The sequence below is a fragment of the Solea solea genome, chromosome 9 (genome assembly GCF_958295425.1).
Source record: "Solea solea chromosome 9, fSolSol10.1, whole genome shotgun sequence".
NCBI lineage: Eukaryota > Metazoa > Chordata > Actinopteri > Pleuronectiformes > Soleidae > Solea > Solea solea.
The window spans coordinates 11,733,989-11,759,035 of record NC_081142.1 but is presented as its reverse complement, the minus strand read 5'-3'; the positions used below and the strand labels follow the sequence as shown (position 1 = coordinate 11,759,035).

Genomic DNA, 25,047 nt, shown 5'->3' with positions numbered 1-25,047 from the left:
ACTCAGGAGCCAGGCACAGGCTCCACTGAGGAGTGTGACACAGTCTTCCAGTTAAAACTGTCAAAGGCACAGGACGGCTTTCATTAACCGCAGGGTCAGGAGGATTCCCTCTCTTACAGCTCCTGCTGCCTCTCTCCCTCTCTCCCTCGCTCTCTCCACAGCACACTCACACCATGCTCGCCATTTCCATAACCTTTATGGAGTTTGAGGTTTGCAGCGTGATGCTGTTTCTGATCTGTTTGTTTGATTAGTACAAACTGCAGGCTCCCACTTTTCAGAGGTCAAAACAAAAAACATAGTCTAATCCTGGTGGTGTGGACCCACTGCTCTGCGTGTTGTAGATGTTTCCCTGCTCTAACACACCGGATTCAAATGGTCAGCTGGTCAACGAGCTCTGAAGAAAACACCTGGTGATGAAGCATTGATTTGAATCCGGTGTGTTGGAGCAGGGAAACATCTGAGGTTGTTTTCACACCTAATGGTCTGCGGGACTCGGTTCATTTGGAGTTTGCCTTCACACTTTGGTGAACTTTAGAATAACACATTCCCCTCCTTGAGGCGGCGCTGCATCAGGAACGACTGAAGACGTGACAAACAATGAACAAGATAACTCGCTCATCTGTTTCCTCCACATCATGCGTCAAATGAAAATATGACACATATATATACGCTGCAACAAAGACTCCATTTCTCCCGGCTATCGTTCTACATGTGCATATGTTTTGGTTGTATTTACCCACAATGCCCTGCGTTGTAGTCCACGTCCTGCATTTGGTTCACTTGAAACGTTTTACGGCGGACCAGAGTTCACACCAGACCAAACCGGACTTTCCAAGCAAATGAACCAGGGTTTCGATTAAGAAGGGCTGGTGTGAATATTCACATAAAACTAAATAAACAACCTAAGACTGATAGTATTTGATGCAGCTCCACGTTTCGCTCTTATGTGCCGTGTGGCTGAATGTAGCAACCCCCAAATGAACCGAGTGCCCAGTCGTACCAAGTCTAGTGGACTAGTAGGTGTGAAAATGACCTAAAACATGCAGGACAGTGGGTCCCCACCACCAGGATTCAGAAACTCTAATGCTCTAATGTGCTGAAACCATATGTGCAATGCAATTTCACTGTTAGGCATGTAAAATTAGTATATATATTTTTTTTTGCATTCCATGTTGTTAAGTTTTTTACAAATGTCACAACAAATGATATGTGTTATCTCACCTCGCTGCATTGGCTCCTATTGGCAGCACAGCGCGAGTGCTGCGATAGCACGCTGTCACAACCGTCTCTGACTCTGTTATTTTTCTTTCAACACTGACGTCATTTTTTCTTCTTTTTTTTTGTCTCACTGTAGCAGGAAATTTGAAGCCAGTGTTAGGTAGAGCATGTCAGTCACAGGTACATATGAATAAAAGAGCCTTTTAGATATGACCCTTAAAAAAAACAAACTGTCGGGGCGACAGTGATTTGAACCCTGTTTGCGATTCCCTGCGCGATAAATCCATGCGGCTACGTCGAAAAAATATCCTATAAATATTCCCCAATGATCGTTATTGAATTATGATGACACATGACTATATGTTTAAGTCAGTATTTTATTTGTATTATATGCTTAGGTGTCACAATCACTGTAAAACCAAACTGTTTCATGACCCACTTTAAAACAAGCACAAATAAATGTACAGTAGTTATTTATTATCTGTGACCAATGCAGAGTTCTGTTGTTTGTTTCTGTGCCGACTGGTCTCTTGTTATTCACAGCCAGTGGCAAAGCAGGCAAAAAAGGAGACGAGAGAAAATAAAACCAACCCATGAGTTTGAGCTTCAGTTGTGGATAAAGGTTGGATATGTTTGACGGAATACTTTAAAGGCACATTCAGTACAGTACGCAAACTCCTCCCAGACTCACTTAAAACAGCTTGTGCTAAGTGCACTCAAAGAAAAGACTTTGAAATGGTTGATTGAAAGGTCAAAGGTGATGGCATGAGAATTCAAAATCATCTTAAATATAATTTTTTTTTTTGTCTCCGTGGTGAGTGAGTGAGCTCTGCAGGTGTGTGTGTGTGTGTGTTCAGCTCGTACGTGACTACATGACTTTTTTTGCTGAACTTTCACGAGGAAGGTCACGCAGCCTTAGATGCTTTAGTCGTGAGTGTGTTCAGGGCTAAAGGTTACTCTCAGGCCCAGAGCTGCTGCTGCTGCTGCTGCTGCTGCTGCATCAACTGTATAATCTGCCCCAGCAGCATTACAGTGCAGTGCAGGCAGTCGCTGGTAGACGAGTCCAGATCACGAGTACTAAGTGACACACTTCAGTCAATGATTACGATGCAGTGCAAACTGTGATTAATCCTGCAGTATGTACTGTGGCATCTGGCCATCTGGGCTCCGGAGGATTTATACAGCGTGTGAGGGCGGGTGGGGGGGGGGGGGGATTAGATAATCAGAATACAACACAATTAAGACGACTCGATAACTCAAGCTGGACTGTTCAAACAGACTCAGCATACCCACTGAGTCCCTAATCCTGCAGTGTAATCCCAGCATTGTTTGCACATTGTCTTTAAATGAGCCCAGCGTCCTTCTCTTGACGATTCGTACTTACAAAGGTACAGGTGATCGTATAAACCCATCCAAAGTCACATTACAATCAAAACTGGGATTAGACTCTCCATAAGAACTTAAAAGCGAGACTAATCCCTTTGTTTTTGTTGTATGCTCAAGACATTTGAGTTTCGGTTCAAATAGTTATAACTCATACTTTTTCTTGTATTATTTTTGCAAGTGAACAAAACTATTGGTCCACAGACTGTAACTACAGGTGTTTCTTACATTCCACATTGATTGTTTACAGATGAAAATATCTCTGAAAGTCCATTCCAGGATTTAGCCTTGAGTTTCTCCTGTGAAGACTGAACTTGTTGGTTTAAAAGGATAAACCGACGCGGAGAACGCGGACCTTTCTACGGGAGAAAAGCAGGCTCTTTTGAATCTGAGAGAAGAGAGGGTGAAAAAAAAATAAAAATCGACCAGAGCTGTGTACAAACATTGGTCACAATCGATACGACAATTTGGGATGTCCTGGAAAAAAATACAGGTGCACTGAGGAGAAATCACTCTCCACATAATAGCGGCTTTTATGATCAGGAACATTATTAAAATGTCAATGTTATTGTTGTCGTCATAAAAAAAAACAACGGTTAACTGATCTCTTCTTTAATTGTACGACATAAATCTGAGTGGGATTTAAACATGCTTTGAGTTATTGCATGTTGTAAATTGGAGATAAAACTTGATATTTAACCCTTTAACACCGAGCATACTGCAGATGACACGTTTGCACTTTGCATTAACGTGATTAGCCAGCCAATCAGAGTCTTAGATAATTAACAATAATAACAAAACAAGGTGGGAAAACTATATTTACTTAAATGTATTCTGTTCATCTTAAAGTGATCTGACTTACAAAAGTGGGTTTTTAAATGTAAGCTCCAATACTATGTGAAGTCTGGTCTTATAATCTTTTGATATTAAACCCAGATGTCTTCACAAATAAATGATGTTTTTTTCCCCTGGGTTGTGGGTTTGTTCTGATTGCCATCTTTGTACTTCTGGATACAGTTATAATTATAATTGTTATATGTAATCCAGTTTGTCTTTAAATGAAACTTGTGAGCTTGTGAGTCGTGGAAACACATGTTTAGTTATCCAGTGGTAAGACGGTGAATCTGTGGATGTTATAATTGCAAAGAGTCTTCTGCGTAGAAGCGATGTTCAGAACATTGTATGTCATAAAGAGGACAGTGTTAAATCTGCGCTCCTGCAGTGATACGGACAAACCTCTTTGAGCGTTTATTAAACTCAGATATGGGTTATGAGTTATTGTAACATGAACACTTTTATTATAAATAACAGTGATTGGATAAAAGGGATCCGTTCAAACCATTATTCAAAAAAGAATCAACATCCAACACATTTGATAAGGAATACTAGCGTGGTCGTAACTGCTTTAGACGAGCAACCAACAAAACTCCAGACTGTCACGAATGTGCCACAATAATGATCGGGAGTTGTAGTTTATGAGCAAAGTTGTTTCAGATGGAACAAACAAACATGGCGTGGTGATCTGTACTGTATTTGAGAGCGGTTCGAGAACAAAAAGAAAAAAGCCTTTTGGGAAAAAAGTGGTTCCATTCAAAAAGAAAACCATAAATGGCCACCTCAAAAACACAGGTTAACTTTGACATGCAGCACAATCATACTCTGCACACCGTCAAACACGCAAGTGTGTGAAAACTATGACTACACACTGGCTCTAAAGATCAAAAGGTATCCTATTTTCTCCAAATATACACACATTGATTCTGTTCTATAATACTGTTATATTGGTTCACACTCTCTCTGTTTCAAAAAAAAAAAGTAGGTAATTTGATTGCAAACATCGTTTTTCTTTTTTTTTTTATGTACTCTGACACAAAATCAAAAAATCCAAAAATCAGTAACAACAGTTATGGCATCTAAAATGAACCCAACAACATTATAAACTATGCCATACTGAGCCTCATTCAAATAAATGTCACATATTCAGTTTTACATGTTTCAAATGTAGCTTTTATACATTGATTTCATAAAGGAAGAGAATAAATATATTTCTGACCCATTTTTCATTATACTTTAACATTTAAACAAGATCATATGGTGCAGTATTATTTTTTTCCCAGTACAATTTCAGTACAAACAATAAAAGAAAAAAAAGAAGAAGAGAGAAATGTTTAGCAGACCTAAAAAAAACAAAAAAAAACAAAGCACCACAAAAAGGTAAAAGTAATAACAGTGTAATAACAGTGTAATAACAGTGTTTGTGCTTTAAGTCTTTTAACTGCGATGGCTATTTCTCTTCAGGTTTGCAGTTACAAGGTCATGTGAAAATACTGCGTGAGCTCAGGTACGGTTAAGTCCCGCGATTGGGGGGCGAAATGCAAAGCAATCCAAATCCAAAGAAGACTTGCAAACAGGTTAGCCTGCACAGCTAATACTGCTTTTCCATTAGATGCAACTGGCTTATTTGAAACTTCCAGAGCCATAGATTAAAAGATGACCAGTATATCAAATTTGAACGGTTCAAATAAATGTTGTACATATTTTTTTTTAAGAGCATCTGGAAGTTTTCTTCTCTTTAATGTCTGTGGTACTATTAAGGCATTACAGTACAGTGTCTCTGTTTCCACCATGGACTGAAGATACTTGAGGATGAATGTGCTGAATGTCGTGTCGTGAAGTAAACAATAAGACAGTTTTGTTTTTTTAATACTTGATGGAAAAGTTTCTCCTGTTAAAACAACCTCATGGTTCAGTTTATTCTGAACTCCCTATTTTAGACACTTGTGTAAACACTTTGCTTTTGCAATTGACACAAGAAGGAGTTAGATTAACGTCGAGGGGGTGAAATAATTGAATAATCAAGTTTGTGTGTGTTTATCAGAAATCTTGAGCCTTTGGCTCTCTAGATTTCAATTATTTGTTGAAAAAAGTACAATGTATATATTGGATATTTACTGTACCACAGACTATATGTAATATATTTAAGATTATGCAATGAGAGACATGAAATACTGCGCTGTAGAAATGCAGCGTGAAGTGATCTACGTGTCATGCCAAACGTTGAAGCCGAAAAAACTGAGTGCAAACCTACAGTGTGCAGCTGTGGCTTCTGAGCCAAAAGGTGATCGGTCAGCGCACCGCAATTTCAGAGACAAGAAAAGCACTTTCTCAAATGCCTTCTCGAGGTGGCTTGTTTCATACAAGTGCGTCTTAAAGAGGAAAGCTTGAAACGGGTGAACCGGGGCTCTGCTTTGTTTGTTTGTTTGTTTGTTTTTTCTTCTCAGCTGCGACAGTTTGTCTGGACATTCACATCCTGTATGTGGACTCACTGGTAAGAAAAAAAAAAGAAAAAGAAAAGGGGGATGGAGAATAAACTTGAACACTTATATTATCCAGAAAAATGTAAACATAGGGCAGCGATGTTCCTCCCTTTACACTGTACAAAGTCGTGAACTGTGTTCCTGTTCTTGGTCAAATCAGAAAAGCTGGTCCCACTTGAAAACAAAAGCCTATACTATATTCAAATATAAAGATACAATACAGGATACTTTGCTACTTGAATGGCTGCCTGATCGAAGCTGCTGGGCAGGCATCGTAACTGAAGGACCCATTTCAGAACACAACAAAACACACCTTTAACACTGTTTATCCATCTATCGAGTAATCATGACAACACAGGCCCTGAAAAAGCCCTGCCTTTAAAGTTACATTGCTTTTTCCCCCCCCTCTGTTCCTCCGTTTTTTTTCCCCCAGTATTTTTTAAGCACACTCCATAATCAGAATTTGTATTGTTAGGACTCTAAATGTCTTCCCTTTGTTGAACAACCCATAATACATTCAATACAACATTGGTATGGTAATTCTTCACACTGGCACAATTGCTTCTTTTTTAGCCATGTACAAAAAGGGAAATGTCAATTTTGCGCCGTTGCCTCCGAGAGAGAGAGAGAGGCATGAAAGTATCACATTTGGGAGGTTATGCAGGATTTTGATATGATTGGAGGTGGAACAGGGATGGGGGGTGAGCACTGATTCACTAGCGCGCGCGGGGGGATTTCCAATCAGGAAATTAAAAAAACAGGAGGAAATAATAACAATATTATAATAATAATAATAGCAATAATTCAAAAAAATCATAGTATTTACATGACAGAACTTTTACTAAGAAGCAAAGAAAAAAATAAATCCCCACATAAAGTGATAAGTAAACTTATTATTTTTCCCCTCACGGCTTTTCAAGAAACTGTACCAGATTGGATTCCGGCCATCAGCAGTGTCAAAAAGGATTCCTAAATGCTCGACAGTCATTGTGTCCAGGTCCAGGCTGACCTAGTACACGCTGATGAAGGACGAGAGAGCCAGGACCAGGTATCGGCAGGCCAGCGGGACGTCTGCGTGTCCTTTGCTCCCATAGGGTGCAGTGTTGGGCGCTGTAGGAAGGAAACAAAAAGAGCTCTGATTAGCTGTAATTGCATATTTGCCAATGCGCAGTCAGCTTGGTATGGTGCTTCTACATGACATCGTGTAACCTGCAATTACTGTTAAACTGTTGCTGATTTGAGCTGGGACCTCCAACACTTGTGCACTGTACATTCTGAGCAGCGGTGGGTGACGTATTCACATCCATCCATCCAACCATTCGTCTCCTACCGCTTTAACCTCTCGTCTCGGGGGGCGCTGCGCCAATCTCAGCTGACATTTTAAAAGTAAATATACTCCTTCTTAGTTTGGCGAAATGAAACTTGCAGGTGTAGCCACTGCCACTTTGATTTGGCATTCACAAATAAGGAAATACTTCTTCTTTTGGCACATCAGCACCACATTATCCTTAATGTCAGGACTGTGGAAAGATTGTGCAAGAAACAGACTCTGTTTCAAAGACAGAAAAGAAATGTGGAGGAGGTTCTGTTCAAAGAGGTTTTGCCATTTCAATTTGAAAAATTAAATGAAATAATGATACTAAATCTAATTATATATATAATATTGTTATTATTTATTATTACAACTTTATTCTTGTAATCTTATGTATCCATCCATCCATCTATCTGGACTTTTCATTTTCAAATAATCCCCAATGAGCTCTTTGTACACAGTCATGTTGAAAGGTCACTGCAGGAAAATCGCAGATTTAAATAATTAAATGAATGCTGGCTGCGTTCCAAATAGCTTACTTCAGATGAGGATGCTGGTTCATCCGGTCCTGACTTACATGAACTCAAAAGGGCAATTGTTTTTCTGATAAGTGACGCCCGTGGATTTCCTGTCAAAATGGCTGCTTTCTGTGTTACATGTTAAACCACGTGAGAGAATTAGAGATGAGTCACTGACGGGCCAAAAACACTGCTTTATTTAAAGAAGAGGGAGGGGAAAACAGGTGGTTTAATCTTGAAAGTGTCTTTTATTAGATGATCATATTGCTTTATTATTCTGTTATTTAGCTACTCTATTAGCAAAGGTGTTTTCCCTTGAGTTGCTTAATGAATCCTCTTCTCAAAGGTGATTTGAGGTTTGTACGATCGTGTTGCAAGTGTAAATGCGGGACAATTTACCCTATAATTGTTCTTTTTGGAACACTGACTTGTAACGTTGTGTCATTTGAACCATAACTTTAGACGGACGGTCTAATCGGCTTGAATAATTGAAAACACCTTTGTGGGTGGGCGGGAGTTTTAATCTGAAAACTAACAAGAAGCTTAGTGTATTGAAACACTAAACTGAAATAAAGGCAGTTTACTCGGTGCAATTCACTTCCTCTTTACTTTGCACCACTGATTCTTCATGTCTTTTACTTTAGAGGTTGAAAAAAAAAAAAAAAAGAGAAAAAAAAAAAGTCATCACCGGAAAGAAGATAGATGAGGGCTGCACTTGGACTGGATGGTGACTTTGTTTTGTGGTGTTTGTGTTTCCCTGACCAGCAGACGGCCACAGTAATATGAACGAGGCTCTCTGGAGAGCCGTGTAGAAAACAGACACTCTTCTATAGTTTGCAGCTCAATAACGCTCAGCTCACAGGTTACAAAAACACGTTTTCCATCAGCACTTGAAAAACACAGACACATAGTTTTAATGTAAATACGTGGACAAATCATACACACAGACATTTACACAGCATTTGTGGTGAGGACACCCGTAAACATGAGCACTTTACTAACATCCAATGCCATTGGCTCTTTGTTAACAGCTGTTTTTTTATGTGTGAAGGTATGTACTGTTTCCTCTTTATATGTAACGTTTTTATTGTTTGTGAGCTCTCATGCGCTCATATTCTTGTTTCCCTGAATGTATTTTTATTTTTATCGCTATACAACATCCACCAGCCAAGGGACTACAGGCGGAAATACAACCTGGCAATATTTACACCGTTTATTAATATGCATTTTCCCTTTCCTTTAAATAAAAAAAAACCCATAATGCTATAACAGAACCCTATCTCTTTACCCTAACCTTAACCTAAAACCAAGTCTTAACCTTCAAAAAGCCTATTTAAGGGGTGACAGTAGGGCTGAACAATTGCCTATAAGGCAATTTTCAAATCAAATTCGATAAAGTCAAAATGTGTGTGTAAACATTATTGTAGTTTAATTATCATCCTGATCCACACACATCTTTTATATGCTTTTTTTTGGTCCTTACAAAGAGACCCATACAAGGACACACACACACAGAGCGCAGGGCAACGCAAACAGGCTTTGCTCCACCAAGGGAAATCATGTGGTGCACAGTCCATATCAGCAGGGTGCCTCTATTTACACGGCCATGTAATTAGTTCACAATGTAACTCCTCTCATGTGGACCTCACGTTGCACAAACATGCCGAGCGAAGCAACAACATAACTATACACACACACACACACACACACACACACGGCACCTATACAGATGCAATTATAACGCACTGTGTATATTTTAACTTCAAAATGTTTGAACATTTTGCAGATGAGGATTCCACTGTGCCATTGTTACTGGGACACACTGGTTGTCATTAGAGTGGTACATGAAATAAATACAATGATAAAGAGACGGATGCTTTTCTTTTTTCCCCCCTAACAGCTTGTTGGTGACAACTTTTACGGCAGATGCCAGGGAGAATGTGAAATAAACCAAGACGTGTCCTATTATCACCTGACACGACACTGCTTTACCTGATATTTGCGAGCAGCGTTTGTCAGGATTGACGTTGTTTACCCATTAAAGTGAAAACTGTGGCTGCACTGACAGAAAGAGAAGCAGGGGGTAGAGGGAGAAGTGAATAGAGGGACACAAATGGGAGCAAATTTTGATGATGTGTGTGTTAGATGCATGGTTGGCCTGCGTGAAACACCCAACCCCCCTCCCTCCTCACAAATCCCCCACCGTTTTCTATCTTTGTCTCTTCTTTCTCTCTCTCGCTCTCTCTCTCTTCCTATCTAAAGTACAGGATAATGACACAGTTTTCCTGGGCTGTGAGAGCGAACCGGGAGATGTAACCATGGCAACAGCTCCTGTCTTGCTCAGCCGGCCCAGTGTTGCTGAAGCCTGAGTGAGCTGCATTGTGCTAGCCACGCTAGCGAAATCATTTGGCCGGTGTGTGTGTGTGTGTGTGAGGGGTAGTGTTTTGGAAACGGGGAAAAAATGCCACTACTCTCTGTTTTCCAGTCACTTTCACTGTACTTTCTGATTCAGTACAAGCCAGAGTGATGATATGTAATAACATGTCATATCCTGTGGCAGGTCAGGAAGCTTTTCAATGTAATTACTATAAAGATGAACACTTTAGTCCTTGACGACGGGAAATGTCATCTCGAGTCAGGGTTTAGTCACATTATTGGGCTCTTGCCTCCTCACAGTGTGAGACTCTGCACTTCTTTAATATCTCCACGTCACTGTAAAGAAACAGGGGCCTCCATTGTTTTGACTGTGTGGGTTGTAATTTTGCCATTTTAATTAACTCCCCAAGCAGGAACTGCCTGCAACCCCATTACTCTGCTTATTAACATGAAGGGAATAGAAGGGGAGAAACAGTCAGAGACACGCAGAAAGTGCGTGAAAAAGAAAGACAGCGAAGAAGAAGAGGCAATCAAAGGAAGAGGGAAAAAAAGACAGTGATTGAAAGGGGTGCGAGCATGAGGCTGTAGGAGCCATGGACAGCACAAGAGTGTGTGTGTGTGTGTGCGTGTGTGTGTGAGCTGACAGAGCTCTTCCTCTCTGGAGTTTGAATTTAATTGCAATGCACATCAGCAGTGAGCCACAATGAAGTAAGAGAATCCAAGACAATATATCATAGAGAAACCAACAGTGTCAAGATGTGGAAGTGGTGGGAAGACAAGTGGCGCTCCAAAGGGAGAGGAGCAGAGGAGATAAGTGCAGATAAAAGAGCTACACTTCAATTACTGTTTTACAACAGAATTGAAATGAAGAAAAAAAAACTCCCCAGCACCAGGCAGCGTTGTATGAAAATAACAATCCGTGAGTTACTTCTCCGACTCTGGACTGGAGCCATCTGCTTTAAATAGGGTGCTGGGAGAGAGAATGAGCCGATATCGCGCTCTCATGCCTCTTCCCTCCCAAATCTCCATAGACAGCATTCGTGTCACCCACATATCATATGTACAAAAAATGCTAAGGCCCTGAACCTCAGTCATTGATGACAGAGACAATGAATCACAGTGAAATTTGCAAGAGTGAAGCTCCATGCAGGGCTTCCATTGAGCATCACCTTGGGTCTTATGCACGGAACGTCATTCATCATGTAATTGCACGGGCTCCTTCCCTTTTTGTCTTTTTGAATCACCGGGTTTGTGAAAACACCAATCCAGAAATCCTATATATTGTGGAAGCCGCTGTATACCCATATGGGCACAGCCGGGTGTTTTTTCCCCCTCTTCCTCTCTGCATGCTAGCCCTCCCTCTCTGGTCTCCTCCTTTATTCTTTCACAGGGGTGTCTACCTGAGCAAGAGCCTTCCCTTTCTCTTTGTAGCAGCAGAGCCCATGCAGCACACTTCCCTGCCTCTCTAGTTTGTGACTTATGTCAGTCTCTTTGTAATGTTAGATCACCGGTCGTCCTGTGTTATTTTTTGTCTTGTTTGATTTAGGCTTAGTCTGTTACGATCAACCAATACGACTGTATGCAATTTACGATTTGCTCATGTCGCAAGTACATGTGCGAACTGAATTACAAGTAGCCGCCAAGGATAGTCATCCAAGCCTCGACCTGGCGACCCTTGGCTGACACCCCAACTCGACGGGCCTTTCAACTGTGAGCCGCTTGAACCAGATGTGTCCGAGGGAGCTGCAGCATCGTCCTCTTCTTCTTTGGTAGGAATCCCAGCGTCCAGACTTGTACCACCACCCGATGGGGAAGTCAGATACTACAGGACCCTGACACGCGAGTGTACCAGGGTCTGTGATATGCCGCAGTACACGGAAAGCCCCACTGATGTGGGACTTTTCCTCTTGTTATTTTTGGCCATGATCCCCATCCCCTTTTACTTGCTTTATTTTATTATGAATATTGTCATATATATATATTAAAGTGGACCTTTGATTATTGTTTTGCATCAGACACTGTGTGGCCCATTTAATATGTGGGGTCTCATCTGAGCCTTTTAACATATGTAACAGGCAAAACGTTTGTTAATATTATATTTCCAATTTGTCTTTTTGCAGATGATTCATGAGTGGGCAGCACCCTCCATGCAGGCTGCCACAAGCGGCACACACCAAAAGCAGTCAGCCAGGCAGCAGCTAAATCCTCCTGAGGATGTGGCTTCAGAGATGGGCTGGGGTGTGGGGAGGGGTTCATTGTCCTTGACCATCAATCAGTGGCCTGTGGTCCTCCCTCAGCAGCTCTTCTGAGAGAGCCCACATGAGACGGTCCAAAGCCAGAACTGATCCAGCACACACCATGGTGCACACTGGGCTAAACCCCTCAACATGCAAGGTTTGCAGCATTTAACACAGTTTTTTTTTTTTTTTTTTAAAGCAGTCAGTTCTGCTTTTCTTCAAAGTGAATACTGGAATATCATACAAAGCTCATAACATCTGATAATGGGATGCCAAGCCTTCACGGAGTGTGCTGCACTTCATCATCTTCTAATCTAAGTGCTTACACACAGGGAGTGGGCAAGCACTTTAGAGAAGGTAATGAAGACACTCTCCATGCTTTACCTCACATCAGTCCATTGACAATGAAATACATCCGTCGCCTCCACCATTCATCTGGGGCTCTATTGCCTGTAGCGGCTTGCCACACTGAGTTGGCGCACAATTGACTCATCAAGCCGTCGGCGCACACACTTCTCACTCTATTCCTCCGGTTCCCTTATGAGTCAAATGTTTATCATGACCAGACGTGATGTTCAAAACTCATCACCTTTGTCTCCCACTGTGATCATCACACGCTGCTGCTCCACAGAGCCCATGTTCACGTGGATCTTTTGAGCTCCATTAACCGCACCAATCATTTGCATTTGTGCAAATGAATAGCCTCCATTAATAAGATGGCCTTCAGAGATCATTTACCCTCCTCCGCCTCCCAGTACTGCCATATCCTCACTCCTTTCCCAATACACCTTCTCTCGCTGCACATCCTGGTACCTGCCTTTTATCAACACCCAGCTGAGTGCCTTTCAGGGCTCAAGCCCAGGCTCTAATAGCCGCTCTCAGCAACAGTATCTGACTGGAGACTGAATAAGTGAGAGAGATGGGTTACCTGATAGCTTACTCAGTGAGCTGGGGCTCTTGATTTTAGGCAGGGTTTTGCCTTCAGCTTGACTTAATCAACACCTCAGTGTGATATCTGGCCACATAAAAGAGAAACAGTGTGGGCTGGAGGAAAACTGCAACAACAAAGTGCAATGTTTCCAGCATTTTCCATGGAGACTGTTCCTCTTCATTGCTGATCAACTTCTCTCTTTCTGTCTGACAGTCTCCCTTTCTCTCATTCTCCTTATTCTGGAGCAAGCAAGAAGTAGCACTGAGAGGAATCCAGTGTGTTTGTTGACCACATCAATTCAAGGACATACTTTTCAATGAGCTTATGTGCAAAAAAAAAAAAGGAGGGTAAATCCACATCAGCGTTTACTGATGTTAGAAAAAAATACAACCAGGGTTTTTAATCAGCATTTCCAAAGGCTCAATGAATCCACCACTTTGAATGCTTCTGTTAACTGTGTGCCATTAGACACTTTATAAAATGCACAAGGACACAAACAAACGGTATCAGCATATAACAAGTCTCTACAGCATTCCTTTTCCTCTCTCTACCTCTCACCTCCTCTAACAGTCTCTATAATAATCGCTCATTCATATTTGCGTCTCACACCCACATATTTGGGTCTCTCACTGTAGTCATTACCCCCCACCACCACCACCACCACCACCACCGCCATCCCATCCCCCGCACTCACTGTTTAATGCTTATCAGGGTTTATTTCTATCCTCCTGCAGGCCTCGGGTGTTTGCTGAGTCAGCCACTGCTTTGCTAACCGACGGCAACAATCTCGCCAGTTATGAAGAACGTCTCCCGACAAACTTGCACTATACTTGCATCTCCCTGAGCAGCCCTATCAATACAACCTGATTACATCTGATCTCCATCCATCCAAGAGGCAACCCACTCCCGCTGCCCTCTCCAGTTTTGCATTTTCCCGAGCCAGTAGCCTCCTAAAATAGCAATATCCCGCTGTTATGTATTTGGGATTATGATAACACAGCTCTCTTTTATCAATTTCCATTACGGTTGCTGATAACACAGCAGTGCCAAGTGTAGAGGGTTAAGTGCATTTTCGTCTTGATGGATATAAGATAACTTTATCACTGCAGACTGCCTGGTTATCACAGTTCACCTGGGGCTAGTCGAACCTGACTGGAATTCGCTTGCACGGAGCATCGCTGCACGAGCACAATGGGCTGCAGCCAGACTTCGCTCAGATGGTCATACTGAATGCAGACCGATCCATAATTTTCTGAGCTGTTAATTGATTTTTCTTGACTTCTTCTTCAATTCAGGGGTTTACAGAAATTGTTGGAACAAAAAGGGCCAAATCAATTGCCAAGTGATTAGCATGTGCAGTGGATTATTTCTAGCTGCGAAAGACTTGAGTCTGTATGATGGAGAAGAACAATTCAACTGAGGCACGCGCCATATGTTTACTTTAATTATTGCTGGCTTAAAGTTTGCTTTAGCTAGTGTAAGCCATAGGCTGTGAGTGTCACACATGAAAAATCCCTTTATTATGCCAAGACAGAACCTTAGGCGAGGAATACTCTCTAGTCTCTACTCCCCACCTTGTTGCTGACTGCCTGCGGGAGGTTCAGATAAAAGATATAGTCTCCTGAACTCAGCACCATTGATTCAGAAGGGTATTTTATACAGCACTTTGAGGCGGTACAGGCGCGCCATACCAAACTCAGCCTGGTCTTTGTAGGAGTGTGTCTCTGTGTGTGTGCATGTGTGAATTCATCTTTCTGATTCACACTGTTATACAGCTCTGGCAGTTCAAGGTCTTAAAACTACACCACCTTTCATCATAATGCATGCTCCAGCTGCAACGAACCATAAAACAAACAACACATAATAAAGTATAGTTCTGTTGTCCTGTTCAGTCTGCTGTCAAAAAGGTCCTTACTACGCAAAGTAATAATAATGCATTTTATTTACGTGTGCCTTTCAAGACACTCAAGGACACCTTCCAGAGGCAAAATAACAAAACAGCAACGACAATAAATTGACAACAAAATGTTAAGTGAGACAATTGGTGGGAATTTAAATGGTCAAATTGTAGAAGCATTTAAAAAGGTGAGTTTTGAAGGTGGAAAGAAAGTCAATGTCACGATGGGTTTATGGGAGAGTGTACGTGCTGTTTGATAAGTGTGATTTGTTCGAGTGATGATTCTAGCAGTCGTGTCCTGGACCAGTTGTTTATAGTTTATGGAGAAGCTTGTGTGGTCGACCATAGAGGAGAGAGTAGCCGTAATCAATGTGTGAGGTGACCGGAGAGTGAACCGGGATTGCAGGGTTGTGTGGAGAAAGAGACAGATGGAGGCGGTTGATGTTGCCTAATGGAAATACATGCACGTTTTATTAAAGTTTTCATTGGTATTATTTAATTTCATAAATGGTTAAGATAAACGTAGTGGTCAGCACTCTTGCCTTTGCAGCAAGAAGACCCGGGTTCGTTACCCGGTCAGAACAAAAGCCTTTCTGCATGCAATATGGGGATCAGGCTAATTAGACACTCTAAACTGACGATAGGTGTGAGATTGGATGGTTGTTTGTCTCTATGTGGCCCTGTGATGGACTGGCCAACTGTCCAGGGTGTACTCCGCCTATAGCCAGCGGAGATTGACACAGCGCCCCCTGCAACCCTCATGTGGAGGTTAAAGTGGTAGAAGATGGATGTAGACGGTTTAAATAAATATATCTATATGTTATTTGTCTGCTCCTGTCTCTGCCTTGCATCCCTCTTTCACTTTCTCTTCCTTCTTTCTGTCCCTCATTTTTCCTTTCACCCCAACCCGTCGAGGCAGATGGCCGCACATTTTTGAGTGTGGTTCTATCAGAGATTTCTTCTTGTTAAAAGGCAGTTTTTTTCTTTCCACTCGTGCCTAGTGTTTGCTCATTGTGTGAACTGTTGGGTTTCTCTTCTCTCTATAATACTGTAAAGGTTTTTGCTTTACTATGTACCATGAGATGATGTATGTTGTGATATGGCGCTATACAAATAAAAATGACTTTAATAGATTTAAATCACATCAGTATTTTAGTATCATGGTCTTTTGTTTTTTTTTTACAGTGCATGAACTTAAATAAAATGATCAAATGGTTTCTGTGAGCTGGACAATGTAAGCAGTGTTCAGACAAAACTCACCATTGTGTTTCGGTTTAGCCACTTATGTGACTGAGTGTGGCTCATATTTTTTCTGCATTAGTTTGGCTGCTCTTGAACGGCTTCAGAATATCAAAACAGTTTAAGAGCAGACGTGTCAAGGTGGGAAAAAAATACCGCCAAATAAAAACAGTGCATTCACTTCAAAGTTAAGTGTGTCACACATCCAATTTGCTGTGAGTGCTTTCCAGGCTTTATATGACTATTCAGAGGTGCTGAATTGTGTGTTCCACATACAATGACATGAACAGTGGAACACACATAGATGTGTAGGTTGTATGAATAAAAGAAAGACACTGTCACCGCACAATGAAATGTGACAGATCCTAAAAAAAAAAGCCTTTGACTCTTATTTGCTCTTCCACATAATAGCCTCTACTCCAAATCCACTTTAACCTTTCCTCTGAAGGTTTATCCTCTTTGCAACAGTGACACTATCAATGTGCAACTCACGCTTGCATAAATACCAAGACTCGTGATGGTGACACATGCTCTCTCCCTTTGATGTGCTGCTTTGATTGCCGACTCCTTGGTAAGTTCTGTGAGTTCCACTCCCTCTGTGCCTTTGTGATCCTGTTTTGCACATGAGGTCAAACATTATTGACTGGAATCACTGAAGGGAATGAGTCTGCATTTACCAACAAATTGGTGGTGGGGGATTGACCTCTAGTTCAACTCAGCTCGGTAGGAGGAGCAGCGAACATCAATACATCTGGTGAAAGGCACATTCGGTACCTGCATTTGAAGTTGAAAACAGAGTTTCATATTTACATATTTTTTGTCATCTAGGTGACTCACTCGCTCATGTGACAGTGAGCGTGAGCACAGGAAATGTCACCTCAGTTTTACTGCAATCATGCCATTAAAGGTAATTATGACAAAATGTTAAGGGTCACATCACCATAAACAGAGGAACTTCTATCTGTCTGGAAAATAACCAAGTAGAAAAAGCAAAAACGCTGTTCTGCTGCTTAATTTCTATAAGGATGCGACACAGACACACTGTGATAAGCTATAAATATGGCGTTGAAACAATACACAACCATCACTTTTTGAAGAAGTTTTCAAGGTTTAATTGCATAACTGCTAAACAAAAGAGTTTCAATTGTATCTGTAACAAATAGCCCTCTAACACCCTCACTCATGACGGCTGTCTCACTTGAGTCTAACAGCGCTAATCTACATGTACAGAGAAATTGAACAACTCTTCGAACTGCATCTCAGTTCTCCTTGAATACAAGTTCCAGACATCACAGATTAAGGATGATTCTATTCTCTATCAACAAATACATTAAAAAGACCAACAGCAATCATGTGGGTTAGGGTTAGCTCACAATTCTTCCCAGCCTGTCTGAGGATTTTGAATCCTGCTTTGAACTCTGAAGCAGGATTTCTAATGTACAAACAATCATTAGGTACATGTTGTAGCACAGGGTACTGTAACGTAAAGTATGCTGTAAAGTAGAATTTTGTAGTTCTTTTAGTGGCATGGACCCAATAAACAGACGTTCCATGGTGCCAATGTAGGTGATGGAGACCTGCTCAGGGTTTGACAGGGGCCACCGTTCACCCTGCTGTCAGTTGATGTACCATCAAAATAATCTTGTTATTTGAAAGATGAAATCCTACATTGTGCATCACTTTAAACTGTAAAAATAAAAATCCCCTTGTACTGCATCTCTGACTGCAGTACAACTGTAATCCCGGCTGTGCTGCTGCAGAACTGAGCACATTTCTTGTTTATGTAAAATGTATTAATAAGCAATGTGTCATGTAGCCACTCATTCACTCACTCATCTTCTACCGCTTTATCCTCCACATGAGGTTCACGGGGAAAACTGGTGCTAATCCCAGCTGGCATAGAGCGAAAGGCGGAGTACATCCTGGACAGGTCGCCAGTCCATCACAGGGCCCATGTAGCCACATTTCACCAAATTATGAACCGACTGCACTTGCTCCCCTTCGCCAACAGTACTCCTGCTGTGTGTGGATGAGAGGTTCTTGAGAGAGTTGCTCACACAATTGCACAGGTCACTTTTGCAGACTGAAATTTAACGAGACTGAGGTGGAAAACTAAAGTGGTAAAGAAAGGGTCTGATTTTGATGAACTGTATTTTAACTGACACCAGCTGTTCAAAATATGCCCTGCTCAGTTCCAATACCAACTCTTCGGATTGCCTTGAAGCACATAAGAATATAGTTGGGTGGTTGTTTATCCATCTTCTCTTTACTGTGGCTCAGAATACATTATGGTTTAGTTTGATTTGGAGCAAAGACGAGGGTAAGCGCTGAGCAGTAATCTCAAAAACCACATCAAGCTGCCAAATGTCAACAAACAACACAAAAGTCACTCTGGCAGACACGCCATGCAAATGAAAAATCACGGGACAGGGGAATGTCCCTCGGATTCTCATCTGTGCTGAGATTGCTTACTGGTGAAAGGGATTCAGGCCTCTTTCCAGTCATCATTTCTGCTGTTTAATATTTAGATGCAGATCTGTGGCTGGAGCCCACTGGGAACCACCCACCATCACTAAGATCGCTGCACGCTGCATGGCATTAGGAATAACAAATGTAATGCAAAAGGGTCTAATCCACTCCTTTTAAATGTGCTCAGACAAAAGCGCCTGGGATTCTTTGGTGCTAATTAACAGTGTCAATGGTGACAGAACTCTGGCTCAGCCCATTGATTGTTTCAAACATGTTACAGTAATTCAACAGGAAGTAAGGGGAGGAGGGAGAGAATGGATAAAAAAGGACCGTTTATCACTTCAGAGGGCAGTGCAGCCTTGGTGTATTGAGACCCAAGATTATTTTGCCAAAGGCATCTTTCAGTGTGTTCACTGACCTTTCACCATCATTAGTGAATGTAAATCAGGTGGATCCCTGTCAAAGACATTGAATAACTCATCAACTACAAGGCCAGGGGAATAGTAAAGGGTTAATGGTTTGTTGTGCGGGGCTGTTCGAGGTGTTACCCAACTATTACTCTTATATTATTGTATGTGATAGATGTTATGATTGTGTTTGGAACATGCGTAGTTCGTCCTGTCCAGACTTTTACTAAACTGATCGTTTCAGCTCAATAAACCCCTCTGGAAAGGAGCGTCTTTAGGAAGTTTTATTTCACACACTGGGTAGTTAGTTAGTAGTTAGATAGTTAAGATAGGTAGTTAGGTTCGTAAACCAACAACACATACGGGTTCTGATGATTAGAAGTTAGACGTTAACATATAACAAAAAGTGCTTTGATAGCAAAGCTTTGATGACAAACTGCACTTTGATAACAACTGTGCTCTGATTACGAACTACGCATGCTCCAAACACACAGACCGGAGGCATTTGAATTTCTTCTCTGCATGAGACAAACTGAGGAGGGATGCAAAGACCTGCGACAGCAGTGAGCTATGCAGGATGCATACATGTGTTTCTGTGTGTGCAGGGGGTTTGAGTCCCTTCTGTGTGTGTGCATGCACGTACATGAAGAAGCATGTCATTAACTGTCAATAACAACTCGGGAACGGGTCGTGATGCGTCTTTCTAACTGATCTACGGTTCGGCATTGTGCGGTTCGATTCTCGTGTCAGACGTCGTGCTCCTGACATCTTCTAGTGCCGACACTCTGCTTTTTGAATTGAATTTAATTGAACTCTGCCAATCAGTGGCCGGCAGTCTGTCGACATCATATTTACTATTGTCTCACACCGCACATAGGTGCTTAAACAATTATGTAGATCTGCATGTGTCCGTGCATGAGTCTGTTCTGCTCTCTTCATTAGTCACTGGAAGAGTGTATCAGACAGGATGACACCACCCCAGCTTGAGTCTGTAGTATTCAGAAGGCCAGCCTCTCTAAGGCGATGCCGCGGATGCCAAAGAGCTCGGAAATCAAGTCGATAGAACTAACCTTATTTAATGGCCAGACATCCAAGCAATTTCCCCAAAGAGAATGCCATTGCTGAATGTCATGACCTTTTCTAACTGCGCTTAAAAACCTCCAAGGTCTTCAAGGTGTGGTTTGTCAATAAAAAATGTTTGATAACTCACAGTAAACAGAGAGAAAGGCGATGCATATGCTCAGCTTCCAGGGCCTGGTTTATTGTAGATACTGCTATTCGCTATACGGTGAATACGTTCTCCCGAGGCTTGTGACAGTGATTGAAGCACTGTGTGTGTGTCTGTCTCATTGTGCATGTGATACATTCATTTTATTCCACTTTAATTTGCACAGCTTTAGCAGCATAAATACAAGAGAAACTAAAAAAAAGAGAACATGGTTTGAGGGGATCGCTCTGTGTATTTGTTTATGCAGCAACAATAGTTAGTGGGTAATGGGCTGTGTGGACTGATTCAAAGGTAGGCGGACAGTGTTGTGAGGAGCAGCTCTCTTTGAATAGGTCTCTCTGAGATAATTGTCTACCTGAGTAAAACAAAAATGTGCAGCAGCACCAAGCGGCTTTCATCCGCCAAGTGACCCAGATGACATCAATATTTAACAAAGGAAGGGAAAGGAAGAGGAAATGAGTCTGGAGTGTGATTTGAGAAAATCCTCACTGAAATAAGGATGAAACATGAGGCGCCACATAATCGATAATACAGTATTTTAGAAGGTTCATTTAGTGCAGGATGTCACGCAGGTTTATTTAGAAAGTGGAGAGTGGAGACAATATGGGTTTAGACTTGTGTTGTTTATCCATATACTGCTGTGATGTAGACACTGGATGACAACCACTTACTGTACATCTTTGATGACTTACAGGCATTTACACGTGAGTATTATCAATGACAGTTAAAGTTCGGCTGATGAAGTGAGGTGAGAACACAGCAAACGATTCAGGTGAAACAACAAAAAGAAAAGAAAAGAAAAATACACCCACGAGCTGTCAAGTGTCCTCATCAAAACTGCATTTGAATTTGTAATTAACACGACGTAAGGTCATCCTTTTTATTCATAAGCGGAACACTAAATTGATAGTTGGTAAAACACAGTTTGTAAAGCAGTTAAAAAATGAAATGTTTATTAGTGTCAACAATTAAAACTTCTGCTCTGACATATTGTTAATTAGGGCTGAACCACTCGTGGGCGTACGATTCAGGCATTTCCAGCGAAGTGCTTGTGGCTGTGCAACACATATCTCTGATCAAGAGTTTAAATCATGGCCAGAAAGACGTGTCTCAATTTTAAGGGTTGCCTTTTTTGTCATTTTCTATACATTATTTTTCTAAACATTAAACTACTATTGAAAATGTTACACTACTACACTACTTAATGAATACTACTTTATTATACTGTGGTGTAGTGCGGTGTAATCCAGTTGTAGTTAGTATATTGTCAGTTACGTTGATTCTGTCGCCACACATTGATCAATGTATGGGAAACTCTGGAAATGTTAGATGCACCAGTACAATCAAATCTCTATCGTATTTTTAACCGCATACCATTTATACCACATAAATACCATTATTATAACAATGAATCATGACGTTACTCACAGACCTGGTCATCGCTATTATGGTTTTTTACCCTGCATTAATATAAAGACATACTGTAACTTATAGGGTTTAATTCAGTGTATGAGTGAATAATGTGAATCCTGTTTAAACCGACTGTCACTTATGTGGTTAGAGAAAAAGAAGCAAAGGGGGGGGGAAAAAAAACGAGTCAGCAATAGACGTAAACAATAAAACAGCAGCTTGACTGCATCTCCATATCATGTTGTCAGTGAGTTTGATTTATACAAGTGAAACAAATGATAGAATAAATCCTAGAATGTAATGCAAATTTGGGAGGCAGGGGTTTAGCTACTTTTGGAGCCAGTGGGGACAGTATCTTTACTCCTCAGGCGTCTTCCACTGTCAGTGTATAGGGAAACTAATTACTGTGTAATTCCCAGCACTTATCATGGAGTGACATATAGGCACCCCATCCCTCTAAGATACAAAAAAACATGGGGAGAAGACAGGGCATGGGTGGGTAGAATTCCTGAGTTTTAAGCATTATCAGGAGTTAGCAACATTGACTCAACCCCTCTGGCAAAATCACATCAAAGACCAGTAATCTGCTGGCAGCCAGGCGTCATACATGAATTTATGAAACCACACAACAAGCCGCCGCCTCGCTCTGACACTTCAAGTTATAAGTAAGTAATAAGAAGTGCTTGGGAATGTAAGTTTGCTAATCAGAAGCAGTAAAGTACAGTGAATGTCCCATGGTTTAGTGTACGTATTAATTGTATTAATTAACATGGGTACAGACTGATTAGATTTAAATCGATATCGATTCATTAAGAGATATTTCAGTTTCCATACCAATTTGGCTTGTTCATGAAAGAGATTTACAGAGATTTAGAACGAATGCTGCACACGTGTGCGACATTTTGTAACTTTCTAACCTTTGGCATCATTCAAAGTGTAGTATTGAACCACAGAGTGCAACTCAGTAACAGTATAGGTGAAGGTGAAAATTCAAACTTGGATATTAAAAGCTGTCACAGTCTAGCGTGGCCACAACGGTCTTGCGAGATTCGTGCAGAGAATACAGGAAATGACAGAAAATGAAAAGATCAATCGAAGGATCTTTCAAATGAAGTCTGACATGAAACGGAATTCAGTTTTTTTGAACCCAGTCCTCTTCATATAATTCACACATAGGGGCAGTAAGCTGGTTGGTTTTAAAAGTGAACATTCACTTACACACAGAGCAGAGGAAAATACCCAATAATGACATGACATGTAAACATTGTATGGCATCCATTTTAACACATTTTTGGGCATGTGACATTATGGCTATGGATAGGGGTGGGCAGGACTTGCTTTGTGTTATTAATAGTTATTTAATAACCTTTCAGCATAGTGTATATCAAGTGATCCTGACACTTGCCTATTTATAGCCTTACTGTCATGTCATGGGAGGGTTTGACCAGTTAGACCACAGGGTATTTTAGGGAAATAGCAGATACTCCTATTAACTGTTCCACTACACCTACATGTACCACTGACAACACATTTATATGCTGAAAAAAAAAAAAAGAAGAAGAAAAAAACAGGAGAAAAGGCAATTGGAAAATAAACCTAATTTGACAATTGTCAACATATGTAGAGTGTTTCAGAGATGGAAAGCTTGCCTGGGGTCGTCTGTGACATATGGAATGAGCACATCTGTCTGTGCTCATTTGATTAGAGGAGCTCGAGACAAGAAGACACAATCCCAAAGTCCCAAACCTGTGTTTGACTCTCAGCAACCGACTATTTTTCCTATGAACCTGCCTCTTGGTCAATCTCAGTATATACAAAAACCCTGTAGTACATTTTAAAAATGCAAATTCATAGTTAAAAATGTCTACATATTGTGATATGACAGAAGCCTGAGGCTTTGAGGACACTCTAAGTGGCTTAATGTGTGTTTGCAGTGTGTATTAGGGATGGCTCTTCTGTAAAAAGCTCAATGTAAACAAAGATAATTTGTTTATTCATTAGGCCCAATTTTGTCTGAGTGGTGTATGAAAAGTTCAGTGCTTTTCGATGGACTTTTTAATGCTCACTGTGTCGCCAAGTTGCCACCACCTGTGTTTTCTGAAGCAGTCCTACTAATGACGATGTGCCTTGTCTGTGCAATCAATGCCAATTCTTAATGTGTTTTGTTGTCACTTATTTTGATATGAATCGTCACACAGTGGAAATGGAGTTTACACAACGTCTGGAATCCTGATCATCTACCTCTCCTACACACCGGGGCACCATCCACTTATCAGCTTGGACTCCCGTCTGCTTCTCTGTCAGCACATTCTCTAAGCTGAATCTAGACTCGGGAATCTAAATGGATACTCTCACCCACAGTACCTAAAGTTATTCACTCATTTATTCAGTGTCACAGCTTTTAGACAAACCTTCAACTTACTCGACTTCTCCTCCGGTGTTCTCCCGGTTGAGTCCAACCACTTATTTAAAGCAACACAACCTCCCTGACCTCTCAGCTGTGCACAAAGACACACATCACATACACCATGCAGAGGAAGGATTCAGACAGACAGGCTGACACATTTCTTTTCATTCTGAAGCCCGAGACTACAGGTTGAAGAATGCACATGCATAGCCAAATGCAACGTGTGACTCAAAAGGATTGTACTAAAAGAATATGATACAGTAGCCACCTGGAGTTGGCTGTTCTGGCTGGTATGAAAAGCTTTGCAACTATTTCAACTGCTAAGTGGTCACACTTTTAAAGACTAAATAATATACAACTATAACATCAATGTTCAAACAGCAAGAGTTTAGGAATGACAACTGTATTTAAGGAGCAAGACTGCAGGGTGTAGTATGTCTATAATACGTTATAAATACAATAATTCAATATAAAAACAATATTTTTATTTTCAACTAATAACAAAAAAAGAGATACATGAATATGAAAACATCAAAATTCAAACCCGCGCTACTAAGCAGCTTTGTTTGATGGAGCAGGAGTAGGTACCACGAGTCTGCAGCTCTAGGGAAATGCAGAGTCCACCTGACGTCTTAATTCAAGCTCCCATCTCAGCATTTTCTTTTTCATGAGCAGAATACAAAAAACCAAGAGTGATG

The 25,047-nt window shown here is 41.1% G+C and overlaps 1 protein-coding gene across 1 annotated transcript in view; it reads right to left on the bottom strand.

The window, feature by feature from the left end:
• Nucleotides 1–1,575: 1,575 nt before the first annotated feature.
• The window catches only part of negr1 (neuronal growth regulator 1), a 136,753-nt gene continuing 113,281 nt past the window's right edge, over nucleotides 1,576–25,047 (bottom strand). Inside the window, exon 7 of the mRNA XM_058638845.1 lies at nucleotides 1,576–7,028. Within this exon, the coding sequence (XP_058494828.1) occupies nucleotides 6,928–7,028 (101 nt within the window). The 3' untranslated portion in view covers nucleotides 1,576–6,927. The remainder of the gene's footprint in view (nucleotides 7,029–25,047) is intronic.